The 23316-nt window shown below is 41.6% G+C and overlaps 1 protein-coding gene across 1 annotated transcript in view; it reads right to left on the minus strand.

Annotated features, from left to right (window-relative positions):
- Positions 1–722: 722 nt before the first annotated feature.
- Positions 723–23316, minus strand: part of LOC144783990 (uncharacterized) — a 330381-nt gene continuing 307787 nt past the window's right edge. The window contains exon 15 of the mRNA XM_078662705.1: positions 723–1181. Coding sequence (XP_078518831.1) covers positions 921–1181 — 261 coding nt within the window. The 3' untranslated portion in view covers positions 723–920. The remainder of the gene's footprint in view (positions 1182–23316) is intronic.

The raw sequence follows: 23316 nt of genomic DNA on the forward strand, positions 1-23316 counted from the left end.
CAGGTTCTATTGTATTCTATTCAGACTGAGTGTAAAGCATGAGAAGTCATCCAAAAAGGTATCCTGTCGCTGAGATGATTGCTAACCCAGTAAATAGAATATCCTTAGAGGGAGATCTTGCTTAGACAACTTCCGGGAAATTGCAGAACAGAAAATGACCATGAAGGTTGTGCAGCTCTAAAGGAAGGGAATTCCAATGCTTGGATAGCATAAATGAGAATGGGTGCCTGCCGGCACGTGCTCAACACACTTTGGGAAGACTAAGCAGTCTGAGGGTTGAAGCTCTTAAGGGACAGGTGGAAGAAAACTGTTGAAACTTGGAAGATAACATTGGCCTATGTTGTGAAACGCCTGATGAGTCAGACACAATGATTTTAAGATCATCAGCTTTTAGATTGATAGTCAGCAACAGTAGTGCATTGGAGGAATCCTCTCACAAGTATTTGGACAGTTCATCAAGTTAGTTCAGGTCATTTTGAAACCATCTGAGGTAATGATTAGCAGATATTGGGCAGATAAACGATTATGTGGCAAATGTTTGTTCCTGTGTCCGTTGCATCAGAATGTACAATTGCCAAGTGACCGAATTATATATTTATAATGGTGGCGCAATGAATTAAAGTGTTGGCTAAAACCGTAGATTACATGAAACCATGATTGTCACAGTGCTATAAGACTTTATTTTGCCTTTGTTGATTAGCCTTCCAAGCAGTAGGAAACATTTTAATTCTCTTTTCCCTAAAATGCACATCACATTGTATTCCTTTATTTTTTACTGCTTAACCAGCAGTACTTCCTGTCAAGTACATGAGGAAACCAACTAGGGAAAAAGAAATAAAGAAAAAAACATTTTTGGATGGGGGACGTTTGACCTCAAGGTATAAGATAGTGATTTTTTGCACATCCTTAATCATAAGCACCTATATTGAAGGAAGCCAGCCAATGGGCGGGTATGTGCTGCCGTCATTACCTTCACCATACACATGCCACTCAATAAGGCTGAGCGCAAGATCTAGAACGGTTTGAGAGTTCTTATCTGGGATTTCATATTTTGCTTCTTCATTTACAAGAAATTTAAGTACAGCACTGTTATGCATTTGAATAGCGTAATGCAGAGCGGTTTTTCCATAAATATCTTGTAGGTCCAGCTGCATTCTTCCAATGTTATCCTTCAGGAGAACCTAGCGCAAAATAAAAATGAGTTTCCATGCATTAGAACAATAACACATCTATTCATGCTCAAACTTTACACTGTATTAATTGTAAGGTTTCGTGATGACTGCATGTTATCCAATGCTCCAGTCACTGGCTATCCTTTTGCAGATCTTTTTTTTCAGGTTTCTTACTTCAATTAATCAGCTGAAGTGAACCCGGACCATAACTCCAGGAATTCATTAAGTAGTTACACAAAAATACAGGACTGGAGCATTGTCTCCAAAGTCATCTGATAGCCTTGACCAATTAGCACTGCCATTTATAAGTTTTCACATCTGTAAAAGTACAGTTTTCTAAAATTGCACTTTCAGTGGAGACCTTACCATTACATAAAATTTAAGTGAGATTTTTGTTTTGTTTATTAAATTTTACAAACAAAAAAAACATGACAAGCAATGAAAAATACAGTAAAAGAAAATAAAATAAATCAGTCACAGCGTGCATATACAAAATTCAGGGAACATGTCTGAAATCAGAGTACAGGTTCACAGGGCTGTACAGTGAAGGGGGGGCGAGCATCCCAAGGTGGTCCAGTTCAATCATTGTTGGGGAGGCATGATGACGATGCCGAAGCACAATGCATTGAGAAAAATTCCGGGGTAGGGCCCCAGCAACAACTAACAGAAGCAAGACACCAAATCAGCACATGGAGACGAAGCCCTAAGGGGAAACCGATAATACCCTGCAGCTGCCCAATGACAAATCCCCACCGTAAGAAAGAGAAAAATTCCACAGATACCTAGGTTACTCCTTACCCGCTAAGTAAGTCTGGTACAGGCTCCAGAAGTTCTTGGGGTGGCTTGGGTGGGGGGGGTGTAGTTCACTATAGTTCGGATTGCGAGTTACAATATTATTTAAGTGAGATGGTTAGGTGTCTGTGTATATTTATTGCTGAGAGGTAGCATCGCAGTGCTCACCATAGGGGAAATTGATAAATAAGTCATCAACTCATTTAATTTAAAAAGACAGCCATAAAGAAAGGAATCTCAATGCTATACGATAGAATATTTACATCTGCAATGTTGTTAACAATGATTTGGGAACAGTTGAAGGTTGCCTAGGTCATTTGATATTTTAATTTAGGAAGTGTTAGAATTAAAAATCAAGTTACATTTTTAATAAAAACATGTTGGGGGTAATTTATGGTGCATATGATGAATATCAAATGTCTTCTGTTACTAATTATATCTCGGATATACAAGTATGTCACATTAATATTATTACTGAATTTACGAGGATAGAGCAGGAACAAATGGTAAGGCAATACATGGAAAAGGTGTCGATGATATGGCACAAGAGTGAAAAAGCAGGCTTTTAAGATTAAGCAACAAAGAAATAGTATCATACACAAATAACCATGCAGTAATGTATGCATAATTGTCATTTAACAAATCCAAACATCTCCAAAATCATCCACAGCAGCACTCCCTGGAGACAATACCTTTTTTGTTAGCGGCCATGTAAGCCACTCTACATATCTGGTCCTCAGTCAACACAGCTATATTTATTTTCCAGTGTATTATGATTTCTACTTTGCACAGGTAGACACACACACTGTACTTCAACCTATGATGAGAAAACACTGAAGCAACAGAACATATCCAAAAATACCTAAGCACAGTGATCTTGTTCTGAAGAGACTAATACCACATCAATATCTTTCAACATCCTAAAAACCCTATATTTAAAAACAAAAGTTCTAACTAGTTGATAACATAGACTTTCCAAAAAGTAATTAATTAGCTTGCAGGGTTAAAACTACAACTGAAAACATCAAAACAAAAATAATCAATTACAAACAAACTAAATAAAATTAAAAGGATTCAATCTCAGAAACAATATTATTCACTTTTGAGGTTTGGGTATCAGTTAATGAGAAAAAAACAGTTCCACGCATTAATTTTGGGTTCCTTAATCACTTCAAAAATAATCTTTTTTTATATATATATATATATATATATATATATATTTTCAAATGCAGTGAAAAAACATATACTTTACAGCGAAGGAAAAAAAACATAGTGTAGCGGCTCCCCTCTCCGCCCCCCCACAGGCAGAGAATATAAGTAGAAAGCCATTTCTAAAGAAGCAAAATAGGTATAGACCACATCATTTAGCAAAAAATACCAATATACAATATATCAAAATCAATAGCTCAGTTAGTCAGTTTTATCCCAAAGCAGCAAAAACATTAAATAGATAAGGATTAATTTTCACACCTTAGAAAAAAGACAATAAATAAAGTGACTGGTGCAATAGTTCATCAATAAGATAATAAGAGATCCCTGCAGGATAGATATTGTATAATTTCACAAAAAAAGGTATATACAGAGGCAACAATACTAAGGAAAAAAAGTGACTTATGCATGATTGCAGAGAGGAATAGATTGAGCGTTAATCTCTCCAGCTTCTATCGTTGATGGGTTAGCCTGTGAGAAAGGGACCCCCAGATGACTATTCAATTTTTTTTATTTGAGTCCCTTTTTAGCATATATTGCCTTCTCTAATGAATGAATTGAGTATAGGTGGGCTAGCCAATGTGTAAACACTGGGGGATTAGGATCCAACCAAGTAGAAGCAATGCACAGCCTAAGAACGGCCATGGCGATGAATATTAGTGCACCTCCCTTCTTTTTGTCTATCGAGTCCGTTATACCCAACATTATTGTGGAAGGTGCCAGCTCTAAGTTATGAGATAACACCTGTTCCAGAAAATGTTGGATATATTTATTAAGGGTTCTAATTTGACACATGTAACAAACATATGAATTGAATCAGCTTTATATTCAGCGCAGCGAGGGCAGTATGTTCCTTTACCAGAACCCCATTTTTGCAATCTTGCAAGGAGTGAAATAAAGGAAGAAGCAAGTCTTATAGAACTGCGCCTAAAGTTTAGACGATAGCAGATCGCTTTGAGCAGATTCAATTGCAAGGAAAGCATCATTAGTTATGTTCAGTTTCTGCTGTCACTTGGTGGATATTTCAAGCAGATCGTCGGGCATTAAGGAGTTAAACATGTTATGAATAACTCCAATGTGTGGTGGCGATTCCCCAACAAGCTTGTCGATCAAGTCACTATTAGTGAAACCTGAAGGGCCCCCAGTCTTTCATAAAAAGAAAGATTTGACAGCTACGTACTTTAAGGATTCCCTCTTGTCAAGATTATAAAGAGATTGAAGATGTTTAAGAGGCAGGACCTCTTCGAATAAACAAAGGTCTCCTAGTTTATTTTCTCCCTTATCTATCCAGTTTTGGAGATAGAATGAGCTAAAAAAGTCCGGTAGATTAGAGTTGTTTCTAATAGGAGTATAGAAGTTTAGTCTACCGATACCAAGAAACTTCGTATAGCTGAAAAAACGTTATAAACCCCAAGAAAATACTTAAATTTCACCCTTTTATAGTAACTCAGTTCCAGCTGCCGCCACAAGCAGCCCCAACCGTTGGGTCCGAGCAGGAGTACAAAAGGTGAAGGCAAACCCACAGCGGGCTGAGGAGGGAGTCTTGTAAAAGAATGGAACATGTTTGCAAGACTGTAGCCCAATAATAAAGTTTTAAGTTGGGGAGGGCCCACCCCCCTTTATCCCAAGGTAAAGACAAAAATGTAAAAGCCCTTCTAGGTTGGGAAAATGCCCATACAAAGTGGGAGAATAACCTTTCAAACCTTATAAGGGTCGGCTTATTGAACTCTATGGGTATAGCCCTGAATAAGTACAGTATTCTTTTCAGATTACATCGCCCAACGATGGAAAGATGTAAATTGTTGAGGCGGTTCAGGGCTCTCCTTGTTTCAGCAATCAGAGGGTCTGTGTTATGGCTTACTATGAGATCCGTATTTGCTAAGATATTAATACCCAGATATTTGACTTTGACCACTACCCTTTCATCATTCCACGTGATCTTGCTATTGATTTAAATTTGAGTTTTTCCTTTGTTTAGTTTATAGCCAGATAGGGAGCCGAATGGATGAGCCTCAGCTTCAATTACTGGAATAGCATTCTTTGGATCCGGTGTGCCCAAGGCCAAATCATCGGCATAGGCCATGATTTTAGATTCTAAACCGAATCTGCTCACTGCTGGTATAGCCTGGTTGGTTTCTAGTTTTTTGATAAGCTGGTCAATATAGATGGCAAAGAGTAGTGGGGAACAGGGGCATCCTTGACGGGTCCCCCCGCATGATTTTAATTTGTTCTGTCAGTCCCCCACCAATGGATACCCTAGCCGTGGGGGTGATAGCAATGGTCCCAAAGTTCATTCTCTGCATGACACATGAGATAGTTCCAGGAGACCCGATCAAAAGCTTTCTCAGCATCTAAGAAAATAGCGGCAATTGGGTCGCCCGAAACCTGTGAGGCGTCAAGCAGAGTAATGAGTCTGCGAATATGTTCTGTAGTACCCTTAGCAGGGATAAAGCCATGCTGCCACCTCGATACTAGGCCTTCGATTCTAGCCAAAAGCCGCGAGGCAAGAATTTTAGAATACGCTTTTAAATCACCATTAATAAGGGTTATTGGCCGATATGAGCCCATTTCCGTTGGAGGTTTATCTTTTTTGGGGAACACTCTAATCTTGGCTATAGACCAGGATTAAGGGGGAGAGACACCCTGAAAGATTTGAGTCACTACATCATTAAAAATAGGTTTATATTGCGGGAGAAAAACCTTATAAAATTCCACTGGGATACACTCGGGCCTAGCATCTTTCCCATCTGGAAGACTATGCAATTTCATCCCAGGATGGGGCGATTTCAAGCAACTAGCGCTCTTCTCTACTCAGTGTGGCTAACATTATTGACTCTAGATAAGTATCTAGGTGGCCAGTAAGGTCAGATTGCTCGCCCACACTTTCAGTATATATAGATCTTGAAAAAATTCACAAAAGGCTGCGCAGATTTATTCAGGATCACTGGAAATAATTCCTGCAGGTGTTTTCATTTTTTGAATTTCGCTGGCCGAAACCTGTAGCCTGGTTCTCATAGCCAGCTGATGGGCAATTTTTTCACTGCATTCGTATGTTTTTTCCCCGAGCCGCAGCCTATTTGGAAGCGACTTTATCAGCCAGTACTGAGCAGATCTCTGCCCTAGCGGCCGCAACCACCAATTGTGCCGAGTCAGTCTCACCATTAGACTGAATAGCTAAAATAAGGGTTTCCTCTGTTTTTGCCAGTTTAATTTGTAGTTCCATCAGTTGAGCTTTCTCTTGTTTGTTTTTCTTGAGTGAGTATTGCAGAGTTACCCCATGAACGCAAGCTTTTAAAGTGTCCCAAACTACAATGGTAGGGGCTGTGCCTAGATTGTTATCAAGGAAAAACTTTATCCATTGTTTCATGTGGGACTGGTAGCCATCATCCTGCAGAAGTGCTCTTTCAAAGCTCCAGGATGAGGTTTCATTGCGGGTTATCAGCCCTCGAATATTGAGACTTAAGGGATTATGGTCAAAAAGAATACGGGGAAGTAATTCAATATCGCTATGATGAATTAGGGACAAAGAAACCCAAAAAAATCCAGACGTGCAAAGGATTTGTGGGGAGCAGAAATGAATGTGTAGCCGGGTATGTTATGGTAGAGATAAGACCATACATCCACCAGTCTATGGGTATGTAAGAGATTCTTTAGCGCCGAAAGCACTTTGGGCTTGTAGGTGGTCTGGAGGCATTGAGTGTTGGCTCCCCAGTTACATAGTAAATTAATATTAAGATCCCCACACAAGATGACAGGCAGGGGCCAGTGAGCCAATTCAGCAGAAATTTAGTTAATCACAGTGGGGTCATCCAAAAACACTCCCATATATAGAGCACAAGGTGAATGAGAATGTAGGGGTAATACGACATTCGGTGAGCATCCATCTTCCTTGGGTGTCTGATTTAGTTCGAATGGATTGAGGGAGATGGCTACACCCCTGGTATGGGTCCCTGTGTAGTACCCCCAATGACTTTATATCCTAAGCTATTTAACAGACACAGTTGGGACCCTTCGATGTGTGTCTCCTGGAGACAAACTATATTTGCCCTTGACAGCCGTTGACTTTGGGCTACCTTTCGCCTTTTTCGGGTATCATTTAACCCACAAATATTCATAGACAAGATTTTAAGATTTGTAGTATTCATCAGTATTTAGTAAAATTAAACCTGTAAATCAGAAAACCAGTGTATAAGTAAAAAAGGAAAAAAATATCAAAAACGCCTGCAGAGTGAGCCATTGGGATGCACAAATCAAATTATTAAAATACAAACTTTTTGAAGAAATAAGAGCAATTATCAAAAATTCGGCCTTCCCTTCGTAGACTGTCACCCCCCCACCCACCCCTCGCAGCCTGCCTGCCACACCCACCCTTCCCCCAAACATGGGCAATCAGAAATTTCCTGAATGATAGACCCTGTCGTAACACCCTACCACCATTGCCTTGCCAAGAGAGGTACCTTTCAGAATTCATCATATGGCATAGTTAGAATCCACCGCAGAAAGAAGCCTATGGCAGAGACAAAAACTAAGACATAAACCAGGAATCTGTACAAAACAATCCTCTTAGTCACATACTTCTGTGACTTACAGTAGGCTAAGTGTTTTTTAAAAGTTTCTGTGCCAAACCAGATGCCAATTGAAGTTACTTTAAAGTTTTCTTAGCTTTAAGTTCCACAAGATATTCTTGTGCTTTGATTTCTGACGTGAAAATTCGTGAAGCGCCATTTAAAATAATCTTCAGTTTAGCAGGATTCCTGAGGAAAACCTGGGCACCTAACTGTTGGAAGTGGGTTATTAGCTGTCAAAGTTGCCATCTTCGCTCCACAGTGGAGTGACAAAAGTCTGGTTTGGAAAAAATGAAACCCCTTCAAAAGTTTTATGGGAATTCTGCCTGACTTGATCAAAAATTAGCTGTCTTAAAAGAAAATTCCCAAAGAAAACCAGGAACGCCCGTGGTCTTACAGAGTCATTAGCACTGCCTGACTGTTTTTTGAGCATGAGGGGGAAGCAATGAGCTCGTTGGATTTCGCGCTCCAAGCACCACTCAGCCTGGTCGGGAAAGGCCCCCTTTAGAAGCTTGATGATGTAACGCTGGGTATCTTCCCCCTCAACTCCTTCGGGGATCCCAAGAAGGCGAAGATTATTTCTACGCTGCCTATTTTCTGGTTCTTCAAGTTTCCATACAATGTCAGACAGGCGATCACTTTGGGCAGTACCTTGAGTTTTAAGCAGCGCAACATCGGTTTCAAGATTTTCAGTACCGGCTTCTACCATAGTCACCTCTCACAAACGTCCAAGCAAGTTTTATTAAGCTTTCGAATTCTCCCTTGAAGTTTTTTAGCCACGCATTTGGCTTCATGATTATCAGCCAGGGCTTCCTCCTGAAATAGTTTAATCGAAGCCAAGATAGCAGCTAAAGTTAGCTCTTCATGATGCTCTTGTATAGCCTGTGTAGCATCGTTCATTTTGCTGGATTCATCAATCTGGGAAAAAGAAAGATGGGTCCCAGAATAATCCCATTTGAGGTAATCCTTTTTATCACGCTTCTTTCCTTTGCCCTTTACCACCTGGCATTTCTGTTTGCGAACTGTATTCTTCCCTTTGGATGCTGTGCTATAGTTGGATTCTGAGATGTCACTATCACTGGAGGATAAAGAACTCACTTCTGCCGGGGAGTTTGACCCATCTGATACCGAAAAGAAATGTTCCCCAATAGGATCAGGGGAGCCCGGGTTTAATAGCCATTGTGTGCTGGTGTTTTTGGCATCATTCAAGTCTGTAGGTAAGGGACCCCAGATGTTATGGTCCTGAGTGGCACTTACAGCTGGAGTAATATAGTTGTCGGACTGGTTAAGAGGAATTAAAATTTCTCTGTTCAAACTAGGCATGAGTTTATCAGTAAGCATAGCCTCCTGACTTGGATCTGGCTGAATGGTTTCTAGCACACTGGACTCAGCTATTAGTGAGGATGAAATCAGTTGCGGATCAGGGGGCCCAGTCTGAGCAGCTGTAGCGGGATTTGCCATGCTACTTTCTGTATGGGAGTTGAATACTGGCTTTGTCCCATTTCCAGAGCCCATCCCTACTGAAGAGAATAGTTTGGCCACCGAAGGTTGTGAGGCGCTTCCATCCTTTGGGGGACCTCCAAGGGTGGATTTATTTAAAGTTTTTTTTAAAGCCCACAGTCTCTCTTTTATTTTTGGGGGTGGGTTCTGTTTCAATAGGAGTGGGCCTGACATTAACACCAGAGCCAGGTATAGCTACTGGTTTGCCTTTGGCCCCCCTAACCCCTCGGGAAGCCATACCCCACTCACTGGCACAAAAATCAGGGGCCAGATCAGGTTTGCCAAAATCCGCGGTGAATGCCTCCGGGTCTGTGGTGTTAGGTGAGGAGCTCAATCAAAATACCAATGAGGCCAGCCAGACGCTAATGAATCCAAGAAGGGCGCTGAGACCAGGCCAAACACGGCAGCAGCTTTGGCAATTCGAAGGGGCTATCAGCATAAACGGGGTTTTTGCTGTCCCGCGTTTCGAGGCTGTCAGTTTCCTTTGGGGCTTCGCCGGGGTCCGCGGTAGCGTTCACGGTACTTCTAAGTGAAAAAAAGAACCGCAGGAGCACTGGGAAGAACAGCTAGTCTCCAACACCAGCAATATCTGATCCTGCCGTACGGTCACGAGGTCAGGCCGCATAGCAGATGGCCTAGAAGAGCAGTGGCGCAGGCGGCGGTGAAGCGGAGTCTCACACGGGATCCATCTTGCTCCTTCAAAAGAAATCTCGAATAATTATTCTCGGGGAGATAAAAGTTTGTTTTCTATATTTTTATTGAATTTTCATTTCTGTTGTGTGATTTAACCTCCGCGAACTACTTTTTAAATTTTATTAAATTCCCATTGGTATTGTCCCTCTTTACCTTCTTATTACTTTAACCATTCACCCTTAACCTCAGCTATCCATATTCTTTTATTTTATTTACCTATTCCCATTCCTTTTTTAGTGTGTTGCTTCTCCTTTTTCATTTTTAGATTAACCAGTTCATTTCATTTATTTTGAACCCTGTCCATTATTTTGCCAAGTTGATTTGAATGTTTGTTTCCTAACGTAATTGATACAAGAAAAACATGTGTCAGAATAAACTTACCAACACATTGTGCTAAGTGCTGCTGCAGTGAGGCCATTTTGATCAGGTCAAGAAAGTACTTTGACTTAGACTAGCTGATTTCAAATAGATGTATAAGTGGAGCACATAATAGGTGAAAACGTAGCAGTTGATCAAATAATGTATTTAATGCCCTAAAGAAGAGCTTCCTTGGTGTAGACCTAGTGTTGGAAACCCAGTAACCCTTTTACATCATTACATTTCAAAAACAAGGGTTTAATTAATAGTTATTTTCCTGTTTAAGCCCCCAGTATATAAGCGAAACACATTCCTTTGATTTAATGTTGAGGCTACAAAGCTTGGAACCCTAATTCTATATACCTGTAACATCACGATTGATATTCGTGAAACCAAAATTTCAAGAACATGTTAGGCAATATTGAGTATTAATGTTTGCAAAAGACCTGGTGAGGGACAAGAGTGGGATCAAGCTCAGCAGACCTACTACAAGCTCTAACAAGTGACACTGAGAAAGCTTCAAAGCTGGCTCAAGAAATTACCTAGTCAATAGCTTCACAAATACAGATTTTTCTCAGAGGCGTGGAACCATATATTTTTTAAGCTCAATTCTGTTAACTACTTTTTATGCAAACTAGAGTTGGATAGTTTTGTTCCTGTCAGTCCTATTCAGAGGAATCCCCAAGAAGGGAGGTCATCATGCTGCTAGGCATTTTCTTGATCTGTATGCCTCAAGGCTAACCTTCTCAAGGAAAAATTAACTACCTGGTGATTAAGTAAAAGTAGTGAATTAGACACTTTCATTCCAAATAGTGAACGAATACTATTACAGTCTACAAATTATGTTTGTAGCACTTTAAATGTATTGTATCTACTGCATAGAGAAGAACAGAAATGATTTTACAAGGCCCAAAGTGAAGTGACAGACAAACCATAATATGGCTTATTACATCTCTACAGACCTGAAGATGATTTAAGGTCTTGTCTGTCTAATAATTCCTTGTACTTTACCAATTTAAGTGTAGAATTCAAGATAAGTACACAACATAGAAAAGTTGTTTCTAACTCTGAGACAGAAATGAACAGAGATGGCAAACATTTATCTTGCCTAAAATACTTGATTTGTGTCTGCCTATACCTAGATTAAGCTGATACCAAAGGGAATTCTTTGCAAAAAAGCAGGCCATTGGCATGAAGAAATATTATCTACCCTTAATTGTAGAAGGTAACAGTTTACCTTCATAAGGATCATCACTGTATCTTAAATGATAGGGCCAGAACACAACTCTTTTCAGACCCTTTACCACTGGAATATTAATGGACTTTGCCACTGGAATATTAATTGACGTTGCACTAACCATTCCACCTTGGATTTTTACTCAGTTGTTAGTACTCAAGGCAAGTAGAATAATGATGGCACTATGCCACATTCTGATTCAGGTATAGCTGCATTAAAGTTTACTATTTTGTCTAATTTATAATCTGAAACCATGTTAGAGGTTCATCCTAATACTATTTCCTTTTTTGTAAGCGGAGTATGCTTCATGAAGGGTTTTGCAGAAATCATCTGAATTTGAACTGTATTAATTAATTCTCCCAAGAATTAATAAATAGGCTGTTCTATAAAAGAACTTTGGAAGGAACATATAGCCCTATTTCCGGCCGTAGCAGGCTATACTAGCTAAAGACCCATGCAGTGTTAAAGGCCCTTTCCCAAGGTGAGGGCCTATCAGTAGCAGCTCCTCTGCTAAGGTGGAGGAGCGTCACCTCACTGCTTTCAGCAGTGGAAATAAAGGAAAAATACAATGACAATAACTTGTTGTTATTATCATTTTATTTGTTCCTGCTGTGCCAGCTTGGCGGGGCAGGGCTGCACAGCTCTCAGAGCAGGGAGAGGAGTGGTGGGCACCCTGTAAAGTGCACATGAATACTTGGCCAGCAGTCTAGTGCCTGCCAAACCGTAATGCACACTTTGCATGTTCTCATGCCCAGGCTCCCATTCCTTGGCTGAGCGCCAAACTACGGCATTGCAGCATTGTGAGTGGTTTAGGGGAGACTTGGTGCTTCATGTTCCGCTGGAGCAGAGGGACGACGAAGAGGGTCAATGAGGAGAGACGCGGCAAGGAGGTAAGTTTCAATGATGAGAGATGTGGCAAGGAAGAACGTTTTATAATTTTTTCTTGATCCCCTTTGCCAATCTGCCCTCTGTCGTCGATCCATGCCAGCCGCCACAGGGGCCTATAGCAATGGAGTGGGACCTTAATGGTAGGTATAGAGTGCTATGACAGGCTATTATAACATTCTGCTGCTTAATTAAAAAAAAAAAGGTGCCTCCTGCAAAACATACAAGCTGTCAAGGGCTATGGCACCATTGTTGCCTCCTAAGGATGCCAGGCCTAACACAAGCCCTCGTGCCTCTGAACTTCAGATCCTTTCACTGCTCGTACTGTGGGTGCCTGATACACAAACACAATAGGAGCTGTGAAATACAAGTCAGCCAATTGAGCTTGTTTTATCACTTCAATTATTTATGTTGATTTTGTTTTAGGTGTTTTAGGAAAACGCCATGTTGTTTGAGCCTGGCCATTTTGAAGGCTCAGTTTATACTAAAGTACACGCTGTACTCATGCTTTTGATGTATTATGTCTCTTTTTCAAATAGGCACTTGTAAGTGAGGGTTCACAAATGACTATATTAACGTCCAGAACTGTATCTCATCTGTATCCTTACCAAGGACTTCTTTGTCCTTCTAATGAAAAAGGCCAGGACCTTCTATAGCTCCTACTGTCTTCTGTTTCAGTTTCTGTCACATGTATCTTTTCTATTGCTGCTTTTGAGAAGGGGTGGCAGAACTTGTGGAGTTTCAGTCCATGGAATCCCGCAGTTACCTAAACACTCAGCAAGATTCTGTAGAGTTTTGTGAGCGTCACAATTTTGACACATCGCGCTGCTATTGCTAAAGTTTAGCACTGGGAGCTTATTTACGCTGTAAGGTCAGTGCGAATGGTACCACGCAGGGCACCAGAGGGCACAGCTCTTTCTGCCCCTCGAGTTGATTTTCTACTCAAGCGGCAGCTTTGTCAGTGCGAATGGTAGTGACATGCTATCGACATGCTATCGCTGCGCTGAGAAATCTCACCGGGAGGTATTCTAGTGCTCAAAAATCGTGCTAGGGGACAAAAATTCTTGCTCGCGAGGAAAAACTATGCCTTGCGACGGCTGGAACTCCGCACTCTGGCAATTCTCCACAAACTCCACTGGCGGAGCACATTTTTTCACCCACCCCTACTTTTGAGCAAAAAATGCATAAAAGCAAGTAAATAGTGGGAGGAGTGCTAATTATTGCTCTTTTGCCTTAAACATGTTTTAGAGCAAGAAGGCGCAAAGCTTTTAATTTTCTTTCACAGTCATATTTTCCCTCGGCTTGGCCAAACTGTTTTTTTTCACAGCTAAGGGAGATAAAGTATCTGAAAAGAATACCTCTCTGAGGGTCCAGTGAAACATGAGCTACAGGAGAGGGAAGCAGCTCACTGTGTGTTCTCATACACACCATATGCCTCTCTCTCCCCTGTGCACTCCACATGTCCTGGAGAGGTAGTGGAGCAGGAGAGCCATAGGCTAAAGATTAAGACATTCAAATACTGATAGCAGCGGGCCTATACCAATGTTTATAGCCTGCTGCTGGTCCATTGTTTTCAATGCAGCTGTAGACAATAGTACTAGCAGGTTTGTTATCATGTGCAATCTCCGAGTGATAATGGTGGAAGTAATACATGTGTTCTGATTATTCTAAGTAAAATGAATTCTTTATTCATTCACGTTTCAAACTATTTAATATCGCCCCCAGGGCATAGGTACCTTAGCATTCTGCAACCCCATTTGCAGCATAGATCTCAGTTTCCTACTGGTGAAAAGAAAGGATTTATAAAAGTGTCACAAAGGGGGATGGGAGGGATGTGATCATCAGACTCTTTGACACTTTATCCCAAGCCACCAAATAGGGCCAAATGATATCAGGCACATATCCCACGTGTGTTCTATGTTGCTTAGGGTGCCACGCTATGTCCCATGGTGCACTGCTCAAGATTACTGCTTCCATATGTACCAATTGTTTCTGTTGCGTTGCTCTCCTCCGAACACCATGCTTTTCTATTCTTTGATATTGGCTATTAGTGGTTCCACTACTGTGGCGAAAGAGGACAGCTCTGTCATGTTTCCCAAGCCAAACTGAGTGTGGGGATTTATAATGAGCTTTCTCAAGAGTTTTCGGGTTTGCCACAAGCCTATCATATTGAGTATTCAACTAAGGAAGGACCAAATAATTCTATTGAATGCTTTATCTGCATGAAGAGGTAATATGGCGACAGGTATTTTCCTTTTATTTGAGTTCTCGATCAAGTGGAGAACCCACATGCTTGTCCCTTGCGTATAAACATAGACTGATCTGGTTGAATCAGGAAGGGCATGACGGGCAATATAGTCCATTTGGTAATATATTTGTAAATCTTTGCACATTAGGATTTAAATAATCTATTTGTCTCTATGGTGCATGAGTCTACATGCAGGCCAGATTTATGAAGCAGGGTAATGTGTGCTTATGTCATCAAAGGCATGACTTCTTTAGTTTGAAGGAACAAGTAAAACATGTTTACGAGTCTCAGGGTCCGCCCTTTACAGAAGTGTTTAGAAAAGACATGTGTTCATCCATCTGGTACTGGGGTTTTATTGAGGTTTATATTTTTATCACCTTGGAGACTTCTTCTGGGGGGATTGGGGTCTCCTTGCTTCCTTACTGACGGTTGATAATTTGAGCAGTGTAACTAATGCCAAGAAGGCTTCTAGTTTACACCCACCGGTGGGGGGAGCTCGGGGACTTGTAGGTAAGTATTGACTAAGCATGGGAGGAAGGGGCTCCAGGTCTTGGTAGCAGAGGATGATTGTACATCTAGGAGACATGTTCCGCCACTTGTGTTTTGAGCATTCATGGATATAGAGGGTGGTGTGGATAGATCCCTGGGCCTGACATATATGTGCATGGAATGAAGACTATTGTCTGGACTTTGTTTGGGGGGGCGAGTTAGAGGGGTGTTTCTCATTGGAGTACATTTGGCAGGCTTGCTGGTCCTGTATCTCATTTATTGGTGTACTGCGTGTAGTACATTGAAAATATGAATAAACACATTATTTAAAAAGTAAGGGTTCTAGTTTCACCAGGCCCACATGGACCACCACCTACAGTGCCCTGTTATACTCCATTCACTTTTCCCTTCAGGTTCCCTGTTCCTCTACCGTTTTATTTCCAGTTTGCCCTGAGAAAGGTTGCTGCTAAGGTCTTTAGTTTTGAGTATTCTGTTGTTAGCGATTGCTATTTTAAGACATCTTGCTAGCCAGGGGTCTGCCTTGTTAGCTTTCTCATTGAACTTTTGATTCAGGCACAGAACTGTATTTTCCAGTTTCTCTGTTGATTATAATGACATTGAATATTCAGGCATGTTATTTCCCTTATGGGGTTCATGAATCTGAGTCTCAATATTTAGCTTTTGCTTATTTTAAATCTGCCTCCACTCTTGCTCTTTTTAGATTTCAATTATGCTTCTACTCTGTTTTCCCTGCAATGCAATAGCCTCTGATAACTCCCTTAAATGTGTCCCAGAGGATGCTTGGGGACAATTCTCCCTTATCATTATTCTCAAAGCACTCTTTAATCATGTCTAATATGTTTTGGGTTACAAGTCCATCGTTCAGGTGGGATTCATCTAATCTCCAATTTTCTTTTTATTAGATCTTATTATCACCCTTATTAGCTGGAAACATCATCTGGGATCCCCATGCCAGATCAATTCTTGATAAGGATCTATGAGTGTGAGAGAAACAATGAGTGCTCTCTCCTGCAGATGGTTTTCTCTCCAAATATCTAAAAGGCCCTGCTTGCATTTTCAACCCTAACGTCTGATGTTTTTCCAAGTAGATATCTATCCTGAGGGTGTCTGTCTAGTGTGGCGTATGCCACAGCAGGTCCCTCAATGCCCACTTCTTTTTGCATGGTTAATATATAGGCTTTCTCCCCTTCATTCAGTGTGTATTTGGCAAGTAAAGGTAGGTCTTTCCCACCCATGTTCCCAGATAAGTATACAAATGTAGCTTCCCTTGTGTTACATAACCTCAAAAACCATTAATGAAAGATCTGTATGTACTGCCAACATACCTCCACTTCTCTTAGTATCTGCTTTTTGGAAATATTGCAGTAGGTATAGATTATTTCTCATAAGTGGTGCATATTTTTGTATAAGCTGGGTTTCCTGAGTACATATTATGTCATGGTGGTCAGCCTTAACTGCCCTCCAAATTCTTAATAGAGGAGTTCAGGCATATGACATTCCAAGAAAGTAGCTTCACCATTTGAATGGGGCAGTGTACGTATAAATAAGTACATCGTAACAGAAGAGCAGTCAGCATTTCTTCTAATCCTTTCCCAGATATTGCATGATTACCTTATATGTGTCATCCCTCCCTCCACCACCACCCACAGCTCCCTCAAATAAGACAACTAAACTTCTTCTTTGCAACGTGAAATCCACTCTTGTGGGAAGGGATTAGATACATCCCTGATGCCATGATGAACACTCCTTGGCTAACCACTCCCCTCGTGCCCCCCTCCAAATGATCCTTATCCTTCCAGTAACACCCGTACTATAGCGCTGAAAACAAAAAAACAGTCAGTTGTTGTCATTCACTAGATCAGTCCAATTTTCTTATTCAACTGAGCCCCCAATCCTTCTTTGTCCTCTGTGTTCAAGTTTTGCAGGTCACTTTGCTTGGTTGTTAGGGCTTCTCTCATTCCTCTCATTTCTCCCACATAAGCCATCTCAATTCCTTTATCTCCTGAGTAGCAGATGCCTTCTTGCCCTTCCTCCACAGTGCATATTGTGTAATATGTGTAATCTATTTTAAACCACAATGTAAAAGGGAAAGCTCATCTGTAGAGAATCTGTCTTTTCCGAAGCTCCATTGTAATGGACATCAATGCTCTACTTATGATTAAACTACTTTATGAAAAATCTTGGAATAATGACCCAGAGCTACCCTTGAAAGTGAATTCCTTAAATGTCCTTGCTTCTCTAATGTTCTTGTCTTTCAATTGGGATGACCCTAGTTTTGCTAAATTATCTGTGCGTTGAGATTATGCCTGGGCGGTAAATTCCGTTCCGCTTGCGGAATTTGTGGAAATTGGGTAATTTTGCGTTCCGTGTAGAACGCGGAATTGCCAAAAATTCCGCTGCTTCGCAGAATTTTTTGTTGTTCGCGCTTTGAAAATGTGTGTTTGTAAGATATTTCTCCCCGAACACGCAAACAGCGTTTGCGAACAGGAAAAAAGCATTGTGAAGGGGCGGAACAAGCAATCCCTCGTGATTGTGGAACTTTTGCGTGCTCGCGAAGCGCGACTACGCAAATTCCACCCACCCCTAGTTGAGACCCTGGACTTTCCTTAGTGCTCCCACGCTGTGTGCACTCACAATTGGTATTGTTCAGACCTTTTTCTAGAACAGTTCTGAACAAATGACACAAAACATTTTAATATCCTAAACCCCTTCAACTTCCTTTACATTGCAAACTCTGATGCTGCCCCTCTGTGATCTAATTTCCAAATCCAGGTATTTTTCTCTCAAATCTGTCATGTCGTTGTCCACGCTGTTGCTGATTGACTGAGATATTTCTATTTCCTGACTCAAACTAGCAATGGCCTCCTTGTTTATTGCAACCCTTTCTCCTCTACACTGCCCATTTATTTGTCTGCCATGTTTGCTGACATTTCTGCATTCAGGCTTTGCAGCTGAGCTGTGACTGAGTCAGATATTTTCTGATTAAACTCTCTTAGGTAAGGTTGGAAATCATCTTTGCCAGAAAGGAGGTGCTGTCTTCTTTCTTTGTTGCCGTTTAGGTGAATAAGTGAATAAGCTTTTTCTGTGCCGCTACATACATTCCTCCTGCACTCTTTAAGGTCTTTCTGTGCGGTGGATCAATTTACTTTTGGCATCTAGAGCGGACCTATAAAATACCTTGTGGGCCTTTATGTAAAGACAGGCTCCTCTACTGCACAGTTGGGGAACGCCATTTTCAAGACAACTCTTTAGTGTTCACGTTTCTTGGTACAATCCATAGGTTCAGGGCCTGCACCCCAGCTACACTCACAAAAAACACACTATTAAGTGATCTGAACACCTGGAAAATCCATTCTATTTTTCATCACATTTCACCTGGCTGGTCCCACAGGGTGAGCGTGCCTTGGCCTTCCCTTGTTGCACTCAAATGTCATAGCTCAAGAAAAGTCATGTCATCTGATTTCCAAGTGTGATGCTGACTACCTCTTTTTCCTCCCCAGGGTCACTGAGCTGATCATCCGTGGTTTACTCTCTTATCATGAGTCTAGGCTCTGCTCGCACTCGAGCCTGGCCTCACTTTCATGCCATGATGTGTGTGCCGAACTCAAGATGGCTGGGTGCCCCTTCATCTCACAGTACCAGGAGTTGGCGTCACCGGATCTGCCCGGTGGGACCGGCTCCTACCCACTTCCCCGGAGCATTCCGCACAGCTTCACTGGGATACACTTGTAGCAGTGTCCATTACTGAGTACCTATGTCTGCTTCGGGGCAGCAGGGGTGAGGACCACGTCAGGAGCTGCTCTCCGAGATGTCATCTTCACCTTAGAGCAGGCTACACCACCCATCAATAGCCTTATAGGCATTAAGAGCTAAAAGACATACCAGGAATGTGTGAGAAAGGGGATTTGAAAGATATGACAAATCAATCTAGTTCTACCTGCGCTGAGAAATCAAGCTTGATTTACAGTTAGGGATTTTAATACATTTAGACCACTACACCCAACCAGAATTGATTAATTAATGAAGCCCATAGTTGGAAACAATGCAAAGCCTTTCATTGGTTTAGAAATTACAGTTTGCTTCATCTGTAAACGATCCTTCCATAGCCCCAGAAGCTACAAAGATGTGTTACATATCTGTAAAACAATCCGGGTAAAGCCTCCCAGGGCAGAGGGAAGATACCCGGTCCAACTGTAAAAACCTGGAACATTCGTCTCTGGAGTCCTGGGGCCTCAGTATTATAGACTCTCAACCTGGGAACCTGGGGGCATTTTATCAAGACAGGCGATAAAATTATCGCCGCTTTAGCGGCAGTAAACTGCTGCTAAAATGGTGATAATGGGATTGATAATATGCTCTATGGAATTCCAATTGAAGCTCATGTTAGATGTGAAGGACATCTAACCTGAGCTTCAATTGGAATACCATAGAGCATATTATCAAGCCCATTATCGCCAATTTATCGCCTGCCTTGATAATATGCCCCTAAGTGACCCCGTTAGTATTTGACTCTCATGGCAGTGAGACAGAAGAGTTCCAATTATACTCATGAGGTGTGCTGTGGGCTGGAGAAGTCAGTGCCTTAGCTTTTCGAACATAAGACTACTTTATTATACACAAATGAACATATATATACACACACACACACACACAGACACACACACACACACGTGGAAACCACCTGAGGACAACCTATAAGGAGTCTCACGGACTACAGGGGGAGCGTCAGAGGTACGGTGTTCCACCTATGCTGGATGTACCTCTAACGGTTTGCACTGCAGCAGGACCAAAGTCCTAAAACACACATTACGGCTCATGTGCCAAACACATGAGGAATGCATTAATAAAAAGTAAGTTCTTATGGCTTTATCAGGGTGTCTCAAGAATAATCAAATACAGAACCTAAGCCTTGAAGCCATAATGTATTTCAACATTATCCAATATTTCAGGTGTTACTAGAAATATGCACTCAAGGTTACTTTAATTGGTATCAAGGTACGTTTTGGTCCAAAGTACACGCCGAAATGGCCAGCACTAGATAATATCCCTGCAAACAGAGCATTTAAAAAGTTAATATTTCTATGTTAGAGTGCTATTTCTACATTTACTAGGATGCCCATCAACCTCACAGAACCGAACCCCAACGTTCCTTTTTCTTTGTTGTTTTTGCAGATTTATATAGCGCAAACTCGACCCAAAGGTATTGGAGCACTTTACATAAGCACCAGTTGCGTTACACCAAGGACACATTCATTTTTTAAAAAATTTTTGGTAGGCACGGGGAGATTAAGGGCCAGATGTAGGTAGGCTTTTACCGGGTGGTAACGGCCGAATTCGGCCGTTACCACCCGGTAAAAGCAATTTGACATGTAGGTCCCTGTAATTTACAGACTCGGTAAATTTACCGGTAGGTAAATTTACCGAGTATGTAAAATACCGAGTCGGTATCATTACTGATTCCGGACAATTGGTATGTAGGTGGGACTCTTCTGAGTCCCACAAGCAGTACAACATCGGTATTTTACCATCAAATACTACTTGATGGTAAAATACCGTTTCTGGTGTGCATGCACATGTGTGCATGCACACCTATGCCATATGACAGGCAGACCTGCCCTTAGGGCAGGTATGCCTGCCACATGGCACCCGAGCCTCTTTTGGGGGTGCCAGAGGGTGTCAAAGTGACACCCCCTGCACCCTTGTGACAGTCGGTATTTTCCGATGTGGTAAATACCGACCGGTATATGCCCAATCAATCCTATGGGCTTCAAAGCCCATAGGAATGCATGGGCATTGACTGGTCGGTATTTACCACATCGGAAATTACCGACTGTTTCCGATTCGGTAATTGCACATCTGCAATTACCTACATCTCGGTATTTTTATTTTCCGACCTCTTAAATACCGAGTCGGTATGACTCGGTATTTAAGAGGTCGGTAAATAAAAATTACCTACATCTGGCCCTAAGTGACTTGCCCAAAATCACTTGATGTGGAGTCGACTACGAGGCTCGAACCTTGGTTTCCCAGCTCCAAGGTCAGCAGTCTAGCTGTGAGATCACATCCTCTCCCCAACATGCCACACTCTGGTCAAAAAAGCCCCACCTCCAGGAATGCTTGTTTTGCTGTGACAAATCTCCTAGAGTCAGTCTTTGTATGCCCTAGGAGACTTGGGGTGGTGGTGGAAAAAATCAGTGTGGACTCCTTTGAGCAAATGGGGGGATTAAGGGATGAAAACCAATCAATTCCTACGGCAACCATTCAACACCTAATATGCAAACTGAGGTGGCCCAGTTGGGGCATAACTTTAGCCTCAGGCCTCACTACCCCGCCATTTGAAGCTCGATGTTCTGTACTATCATTAAAATTATTATTAGGAATATTATTGTTATGTATGCCCCTTACGAAGCATCGTTATGACGAATATCAGATTCTAATTCTTGTTATTCAATACAATGTCATGCCGAAGTGCGTCACAAAAGTTCTCTTGTCCACTGTTGCTACATCATAAAGGAATTCCCATCTGCACCACATTGGTTTTCGGAGAGGAGTGCTGGCTCTTTGCTCCAAAAAACAGCAGAGAGCAAAACTGCAGGAGGAAAGTGAATGCAGAGAGGGTCGTAGAGATGTGTGGAAGGAAAGCCAGGTATTGTTTTCACAGTTTGGTCAGGAAGGAGAGGCCATGTTATGTATGGTTCCTACACACTCCTCTGCATCTGTGGAGCAGTTGCAAGCTGGAGCAGATGATTTTGGGGCAATATACAACATAAAATCATAAATGGGTAAAAAGTGAATTTGTTGCCTATTTCACGTCACACGTATTACACGATACCTCAGTGAACAAAAAGTGAATTTTAGGGTTTAGGGTGGTTGTGGGTTTTGGGGAAAAGAAATTATATGTAAAGGTATGTGTGCTAAAGGCATATGCGTGGTAAATGTTTTTGTGGTAAAGAGACATGTATTGTAATGATGGCGTTGGAAAGGCATTTGTGGGCAAACAAGAGGACCACGAATACCTAAGACGTATACCATCATGCACACCACATCAACGAGTTTCATAAGTTATTTAAACAGGTACATGCAGCATCCATAGTTATTGTACATATAGTGATCACTACAGCTACCCCCATCTGCAGCATGGAACGATCCAAAACAACATCACCAGCCACCCACTGATACCCATGCGACCATCTTCAAGCATCCTGTGCTGTCATGTTCCACCATCAGTCTCAGTTACTGAGAGTACAATTTCTCTCTTGGCTCTTCATGCATCCTTAATTCATCACCAGACACTCTCTACCCCTCAAAGTCACTCCTGCTTTCTCCCTCTGTCAATCTTTTTCCGTATTTCTCGTTTTTTCACATCTTTTATATTTTTCTCTCTCTTATTCTAGATCAAAGTCTGATGAGGAAAAATAAGTGCTGGTACCCAAATATAAGTGTTGGTGGGCCCCTCCTGCAACCACTGGCTCATATTAAGCACAGCCTAAGCCTCGTTCTTCAAAGTGTGAATTGTTTTCATTAGGACTGATTCTGATGAAAGGATTGATCATTAATCAGAGGTGCATCACTCTTCAGCTCCCATATCCTGTATGGTAGCTTTATTATAGATTTTTATCATTTCCTAGAACCTTTCCAGCATTTTGCCCCTGCCAACTCCCAAAATAGTATGAGAATTTGGTGGTCAGGACTAAAAAGAAGTCCAACTCTTGCCCCGAAATGTATTTGTTTAATATGCAAAACCATAATGTTCACGGGTCAAAAATATACTTTGAGTATAATAATAATAATAATACTGAAGTTTTATATAGCGCAATCAGCTACCTCGCAAGGAGGTGTCTCGGCGCTTAGTGAGCTGTTGACATATACCATGTGGTTAAAAAAACACACAGGGGGCTAAAAATTATTTATTAAAAAACCACAGGGCAGATTTATGAAGGCCTTGCGCCGCCGGTGCGTCACTTTTTCCCATGTTAAAAATGACGCACCGGCGGCGCAAGGCCTTCATAAATCTGCCCCCACGTCTTCAGCTGTTCCCTAAAGCAGGGCTCTGTATTAGCATTTCGAAGAGATAGTGGTAAGGCATTCCACATTTTGGCTGTTCTGGCCGAAATCGCTCTACCCCCAAGCCGAGCGTTCGAGAAGCGT

Source organism: Lissotriton helveticus, chromosome 10, assembly GCF_964261635.1.
Source record: "Lissotriton helveticus chromosome 10, aLisHel1.1, whole genome shotgun sequence".
Taxonomy (NCBI): domain Eukaryota; kingdom Metazoa; phylum Chordata; class Amphibia; order Caudata; family Salamandridae; genus Lissotriton; species Lissotriton helveticus.